The 8,463-nt window shown below is 30.8% G+C and overlaps 1 protein-coding gene across 3 annotated transcripts in view; it reads right to left on the reverse strand.

The window, feature by feature from the left end:
* Positions 1-8,463, reverse strand: part of LOC117170626 (GAS2-like protein pickled eggs) — a 141,739-nt gene that overhangs the window by 101,662 nt on the left and 31,614 nt on the right. For all 3 annotated transcript variants that reach the window (XM_033357527.1, XM_033357529.1, XM_033357526.1), the window contains exon 2: positions 7,916-8,100. In XM_033357527.1, the coding sequence (XP_033213418.1) occupies positions 7,916-8,086 (171 nt within the window). In that variant the 5' untranslated portion in view covers positions 8,087-8,100. The remainder of the gene's footprint in view (positions 1-7,915; positions 8,101-8,463) is intronic.

Consider the following 8,463-nt stretch of genomic DNA (forward strand, 5'->3'; position numbering starts at 1 on the left):
CAAAACTATTATTAAAAAAAAATTATTTCCCCTTTAACTATATGTAGATGAAATTTCAAGCAAAAAAAAACAAATTCTCATCGAGAAGTGTAATTGTTGATACTTAAAGAAAAAAAATTTTATTTGAAACTAAACACGGTTAAATTCAATAAAAAAGACGTTTTTTAAAACAAAATAGTTGAATTCTCAACCAAAACAGATTATTTTTCAAATCTGTAGACTCGAATCAGTTAATATAAATTAAATTTCTACCAAAATAGATATCCTTGCTTTTGTTTTCTATTATTTATATAATAGATACTACAAAATACAAGAGTTTTATATTAATATTAATTTTACATTTTAATTTAAAAATAATTGTGTAAAAGAAAATAAATAATCGCGCTTGTTTTCTGATATTAATATTTTTTATTGATACAGAATTAAATACTTAAATTTAATACTCATTTAGAAGCGTTTTTAATATATTTTAAATTTTCCCGCCTTGATATTTGGAACTTTGAAACGTTTTCAAAGTTTCCTGAAAACCCTGTTGCTCATGACATCATCTTACAGGAAATAAATATGCCAGGACATGTGTCATGCTTCGTCCAGTAAAATAACCCCTATGTAAATAAAATAAAATAAATAACGCCTTCTCACCGCCGGCGACTTTTAACTCCCAACTTTTCAATGCCAAGAACAGTGATTGCCATTGAAAGAGAACTCTGGCACGTATGATGAAATATGCATGTGTGCTCCAGAGAAAGAATTTAAATCATTTGGATCATTTTTGAAGTCGCAATTGCTCAAATTTGTATTTTTCAAGAGTAAACATTAATCTTTCTTAAATCCCAGAACGTAAATAATGTATGTCACTTCATTTTGCCAGAAAGTATTGAATTCAGCAGAAATAGGATTACAGTTGAAACTTGTAATAATCCATCGATTTTTTTGAAACTCATATAGTGCGATAATTTTCAAGTGGGAATTGAGAAACACAATAGGAAAACTACTACTTTTCCGTTCAAATGGGCTAAAATATTGCAAAAATGCGAAAGAGGAGCAAAATCTAAGGGGGCTCAAGAACAGACATCATTGACCCACTTTCTTTGACATTTTATTCACTTGTTGATACTTTTAATTTAAAAGACCTAACTTTTGAACTTTTTATTAAAAAAAAAAAATGACAAGTTTAAAGATCAGAACTTTTGATGACGGTCATTTTGAACTTTTAAAGCTTATTTTGAAATCGTAAATTTTTTAAAATTATTTTGTACTTGAAACTTTTCTAATTTGAAAAAGTTTTAACATCATATATTCATGATTATTCAATTTTGAACACTTTTAAATTTAAATTTTCGACTTTCCAAGGATTGAATTGAATAGTTTCTCACATGTTATTGCTTGATAATTTAATTTAGAAATCTTTCTATTTTAAATATTTAATTTTGGAAGGTTTCCAATTAAAACTCTTTTAGGTGCTTATATAATAAAATATAAGTGTTTTAAGTTAGAATACCTTAATTTTGGTAAAAAATCCGGATTTTATGGGTTCGAATAACGGGACCTACAAAAGAGGATAGTAGTACATTAGTTCAAGGTTATATTGTTCATATTAAAAATTGTAGTTTCTGATTTATTTTGAAAATTTCAAATTTCCATTGCTTGACTCTAAGAATTGAAATGCGATATCTAACTGAAAATTTGGGAAATTACATAAAAAACGGGAAGGCATTTTTATCCAGTCATACATTTTTATAATTACTACAAAAAATGTTCATATAACATAACCTTCTTGGCTAAAATCTATTGTTTTTGGTTGAAATTAAATTACCTAGTTGACAGTTGAAATCTGTTCTTAAAAAGTCTTTTTTTGTTTTGGTTAAAGATTAATCATTTACTAGAAAATTCATCTTTTTGATGGAAAATTTTAAGTATTTACTTCAATATTTTGTTGAAAGTCTAAAACATTTTTTGTTTTTCTCCTAGAATGTTGTAAATCTTTCAGAAGAAATTAGAGAACTTTGACTGTTCTCCCACCCTGCTAAATGCAAAAATTTCCAAAACATTCCTTGCTTTAGAAGTATTATGTTTATCTTGACTAACCTACGATTTTTAGAAAGAAGTATATAGCAACTGTTACTCGACAGATTCGAATGCATTTGGGTAAAAATTAATTTTTAATCTGCGAAATTTACCATTTTGATCTAAAATTGATAATCAGAATGATACGCAACAGTTTGATATCCCGTGGTTTACTCATATCCTTTTCCAGATTCGTGTCAGAAAAAGACGGACGACTCAACAGATAATCATCTCCTCAATTTGGTCCATCCCGTTTCAAATGTCAAAACAGACTCTCACTTTCTTTCAAAAGGAAGTTAGTAACCCCGGCTCTTTTTCCATCCATTAGGCAGTAATTGTTTGGTTTTGCTTCTTTTTCGTGTCAACACACTCCCGGTTCTCATGCGGAAGATAAAATCTCAGTATCTGACGCTGTCCATCTTCGATTGCATACAAGATCGTGCCGCGAGAAAAGGCCCAAGTGCGCCTGCAAAGGCCCAGGAGTTCCGGGCCCGATCGCTATTAACGGGCCCCACGATCGACGCATTATAAATTCATGGCATAGAAATATTTAGAGTAGGCAGGACGATAAGTGCGCGAGTTGACTCGGAGAAAGTCAACTTCTTGCAGCTGTCTTTTCTTTTATGTAGATATTATTATATATTATATATTACATATTATTATATACTCATGATTTCTTGGCATTTTCATAGGGACCGCGTTTAGCATAGGCTGACTTTACGAGGGAAGATAATAAAGCGTGCTTGCTGTACACTACCTTTACACTATTCGATAAGATTTGCGTCGCCAGCGATCTTTGCTGTACCTTTCAAGCATGAAGTAAGAGACATTACATTGATAATGCCTACTTTTTATGGCTTCGTTGTCTGTGCCGAGTCCTATGAGTGGGACAGACGTAAATTGCAATTTTTTTTAATTTATGGGATCATAAACTCTATCTGATAGTGGATGAAATTCCTGAAAAGGTTGCACCGATGAGAGCGAGAAGCAATCAAAAAGAAATAGAATACGAGCAATTTATGGTCTAGGAATATTGTCTATAAGAGCTGGCATTTAGTTGTGAAATGTATAATCAGGGTTGGCCACTAAAATCTTGGCCAGTAATTCCTAGTTATTTTATAATTATTTTGAATAGTAGGAAAAACAAAAAGAAGTGGATCAGTCATAAAATCGCACTATTTCTGGAAGAGAAATTACTGTTAATTTATTTTAAATAGTATCCTGCATTGGAACTTGGATTGAATAACTGTTTTGGGCATGGCTTGCAGTAGCCTTGCATTTAAATCCAGACCGTCCAAACGCGAACAGGCAGGATCGCGTAAATAATTTTTTTTATTGGCCCGATGACGTAATCTAATGTTCCAGTGTATTTATATAAAAATTTTTAAAAAAAGCTTTAAAAAATGTTATCAGTCAAAATTATTGCACAATTCAAAATTTAACCCCTGGTAACTAAAGATCAGAATTGAGTAAATTTAAATTTAACTTTCCTGAATTTCGGGACGATGAGACACTTCGTTTACACAACCCTAAATTACCAACAAAATAGTTGAAGTTTCAGTGGAAAACAAATAATTTTCAATAAAAGTAGAATATTTTAAAATAATTAACATTTATCGTTAATTCGAAAAGTTGCGGTTTATTAACGTTTTTGAAGGTTTTTTTTTAATAACTAATCATTAATCTTTAATTTAAAAATACCTAGTCATTTTTAAAACTAATTTTTAATTGTTTCAAATGAACTGAACGCAATTTCTAGGCATTACGAGTTCTTGAATCAATGTTGGAAATAAAATATTTTGTTTAAATAATTTTACAATTATTTAAATGATTTGTTTGTTTGAGTATAGTTTACCTATACAATTAAACAGTAAACATTAGAAAAGAAACCTGTAGTTTTTATTTAATATTTTGATAATAATTGAAAAATGAACAGCATATGCCATCTTGAATGGGCTATTTTTGAGGTGAACGCACCTGTCCAAAATATGAGAAGCAAACAATCGTTTAAAGCGGACACGTGGCTCGCATAACAAAGTGCATGTGGCGCATGTGGCACATAAGCATAAGGATGTCCCAACGCAACGTTACTTGGCTGGGTGAGAGAGGAAGAAGGATGTGTACAATACATATGACGTGCAACGGAAACTCTGTGTATTGCGTGACAGGAATGTCCAATAGGCCTCTACTCGTACAAATGGAAAAAGAAATAAAGAACAAGAAAAGGTTTTTTCGTCGTACTTGAAATGCGAGTAGTATAAGACCAGAATACGCTCGAAAAGGGAGGAAACTTCTTTTTTTCTCTTTCAAACTTCCTCATAGCTACATGCTTTTCACATCTAGACGTGCTCAATAGCGCGAACCCGGAATCTGAAGGGTTCAACCCTTCAGATTCAATTGTACTTCCTTATTTGTTCATTTTTAAGCTAGGATAATGCTGGTACAAAAATACGACTTGTTTCGGCGTCACAGTTAGACCAATGTTTCGAATTTTTATTTGACTGTGTCTAGTCGTCCTGAAAAATTGGGTTGTTGGAAAACGGGATGAACTAGCCAATACTATAAAAAAATAATTGCCGGCTTATCTTGAATTTCGGAACGACGAGAAGGTGCTTTAATTTTTTTATCTATTCCTCTTTTCCCCCCTTAAATTTGAAAAATACCCTTAAATAACCAAAATCGAAAAGTTTAATCAATTTTCCCTTTCTTAACAAGGTTTCGATTTATTTTTTATGAATAATAAACAAAGAATTAAGATGTTAGAAAACAAGAGGCTTAGAAATTGATTCTTTTGTTGATACCAATTTCTAATATATCCTAAACTATTGCAAATTTTGAAAATGTAAACCAGACAGTAGACAGCGGAGAAATCGGTAATATTTTTAACAAAAGATAAATTTGTAAGGAAAGTTCAATCAAAGAGATGAATTTTCAACTTAAATGGTGAATCTTCAACCAAAAATATAAATTTTTTACAATGTACTTTATCTTTGAACCAAGCAGTTGAATTTCCAACAAAAAAGGGTACATTATTCTTCAGGAAACTAATAATATTTAATATTTCAACTAAAAATATTTTTATTTAAAATTAAAAAATAGTTGAATTTATCCAAAAAAACACGACTTTTCAACAAAGTAGTCCAATCCACAACAAAACTGTTAAATTTTTCAACAGAAAGATACATGAATTCTCGATGAAAAATATAATATTTACTTGACATTTTAATCCAGAAAGAATTTAATATAAATTGAATAAGAGTTTGATTCCAGATAGAAAAAAAACGAATTTTCTGGAAAATAAATTATTTTTTTAATAAAAAAAGATATTTCCACGAAGTAAGAGAGAAATTTCAATCACAATGTTGAATTTTTAAATAAAAAATATGAATTTTAAACAAGGAAGTTCATTTTCAAACAAATATAGTTAAATTTTCCAGCAAATTTTTGAATTTTTAGGCCAAAATTGTAAATAAAATGAATTAATTTTTAATCAAATATTTGAATTTACAACCAACTGACTAATTTTCAACCAAACAGTTTCTTTTTAAACCAATAAAGATACAAATATGCTGAAGATACGAATTTTCAAATCCAAAATACGAATTCTCTCCAAAAGAGTTATATTTCTAACCAGAAAAGATTTTTTAATTAAGCAAATAAAACGATTTCAACCAGATTGATGAATTTTTATGTCAAAAATGCAAATTTTCTACAAAACTGTTGATATTTTAAGAAAACAATTCAAATTTATTTATGTTGATTAACCATATTTATTTATGTCAATTTGTTTTTTTTTTAAATTAACTTTTCTGTTCGCTTGTTTCTTAATTGGGCATTGATAAAACGATCAAAACTCTTTTTCAGCTTGGAAAACACTTTCTGAATAGCTAATTTCTTTCATTTTTTTCTCGATTTGGCCGTTTTTAGCACTTGTAAGTACTTTCTATGATTCGTATAAATATTTTTCAATTTTAATATGAAAAGTGATAACAACATCAATTTCGGACCTAAAAGTAAAAAATGTTTATCCTAAATTGAAATTTTTTAGTAAAAGATTTGTGTTTTCGTCTCATGATTGTTTATCATGAAATATAATTTAGTATAAATACCGTTAAACAATTCCGTAAAGTAACATACAGTAACGTATGTAACTTTGAATTACAGTTTCCCAAAAATTGTAACGCGTTAACGTTACCATTACTAAAAAATTTAACGTTTTGAGTAACGCATTACCGTCAAGCACTGGCAGTAACCCTGATATATGGTATCCTTAATGGTATCTCTTACTTTGGATAAAATCCTCTTATTTCTCAATAAAAATTAACATTTCTAACTTTAACTCCTTCGTAGCATAACAGCTGCTAATCGTAAGAAAGATATTTTTCTCTTGAGGTTGAGGTTAATTTGAAAGGTTCCTTGTAAAGTACAGGTTCGGGAGAAAAGCGATACTAACAACTGACGTTTCCTATTGTGTGCTTCCTTCACTTCCCTGAGAGTCTTTACAATTATTGGACTTTATTTGAAATTTGAGAGATTTACGAGAGAGCGTGAACGCGGAATTTCCTACTATTTGTGCGTACTCGCCATTGAGAATACAGCCTTGCCGGACTTGTAGTTTGTAGCAGACAGTCGATTCGCGAGGCCGTTTGCTGCCAGATGCAATAAGACTTTCACTGATCTACGACCAGTCGAAGTCGTAAGTGTCGCCTTACAAGGAAACATACCGACCCTTTGACACTCAAATTCACGACATACCTCTCTATACAAATTGACTCAATTGTTTCAAATTTAAACTTCATCAAAAGTTGCAACTCACTTATAAGCATTCTACAGTTTTCTATCTTCAATTCAGTCAATTCAGTCATTATTGCTCAAGAATTTCATATTTACAAGTGTGATATAATTATTTTTTTATTAATTCGTAGATTCGTGTCACAGATGATAAGATTTTTATGGCAAAATTAGCTAATGATTGAAAGATGCATGGAGATATATCCAGGGTTAGGGAGCTTATCGGTAGTGTAGGGTCCATTACCAGAAGTAAAAAATATGAAAAATAAAGCTAAAATTACAATATATAACTCTGTACTTGATATGCGGTAGTGAGACCTAAACATACCAAGAAAAGTTTAGGAGTATAGTTAACGCGATTGGCATGCAATTCTTGCGGAATAAACGCTGTAAAACGCTAATGGTCATAGTTAGCCAATGAGCGAACTCTCCAAGAATTTAGTGTAGAGGAAATCTTGTTCGACAAGAGTGGAAGAAATTTGTTAAGATTGTTTGGTCATGTTGATTGAATGAAGAGAGAATTATTTATGAAGCAATTGTATTAAGGTGAAGGGAATGGCAGCGTACCCAGCAGCAGACAAAGAAATAACAGTGATATGATATATGAGCTACAGAAACACAAGAACTTTGATGAAAGATATTTGAATGTAGAGGAAGCAAATGAGAAGCTAAATAATAAGCGAAGTCAGTGAAGTGATAAAAACCTGAAGCGAATAATCATAGATACTAATAGGCCCCTCATAGAGAGCTTTGATAATAAACGTGAATGGAGTAAATTATGCACCTTCATACAGGATTATTAGTCAGTTTTTGTATTTCTGTGTAAACTGTGACGTATGATGACTTTTTGAATCTCTTCACCAGGGATAATAGCTAGAGAGATTGATCAGCGACGCGTGTCGAAACAATGTTGTTGAAGGAATTTGCTGTTTGAAGTTGAATATTTAAATCAATTTCTGACAAAATGATTGATAAATATCAATAAATAATTTCCAGTTTAAATTCTGAAAAAACAGCGCTTGGTATTAAGTTGTGGAATCCATAATCAAATACTCACTTTGCATAAAGCGACACCAGTATCAAGTCTGTCCATGAAGTTGTCCAGATTCATTCTCAATTCCGGATACAAGGCGTTCAACCACTCGGCTAAATCCTCCTTCATCGCGACCAAGTACTCTTCGGAGGATTTGAAAGGCCTGAAAGGCCTCGCTTCTAGTAGCACCGACATGTTATGATTTTTGTCTGAAATCAATATTATATTTTGATTATTACGCGTTTCACACCAGTTTTTATTTTAAAAAAATCATTTACCTTAACTCGGATATTTTTTTGGCGAAAAAAAGATCCGATAATTTTGTCACTTTTTAAGATTTTCACATTTTTATTTCTACAATTTTAACCACCTTGTTTTGTATATCAGGTAAATCTCAATTTCTACTATTTCTACTATTGAAAAACGAATTTCAGGAATAATAGTCCTTACATTATTTTTTATATTTAATTAAAAAAAAAAGAAAATTTATGACCTAATAACTAAGAGACTGATCAGCAACCTGGGTCGGAGCAGTGTTGCGGAACGAACGTGTTATTTACATAAATAACACG

Source organism: Belonocnema kinseyi, chromosome 4 (assembly GCF_010883055.1).
Source record: "Belonocnema kinseyi isolate 2016_QV_RU_SX_M_011 chromosome 4, B_treatae_v1, whole genome shotgun sequence".
Taxonomy (NCBI): domain Eukaryota; kingdom Metazoa; phylum Arthropoda; class Insecta; order Hymenoptera; family Cynipidae; genus Belonocnema; species Belonocnema kinseyi.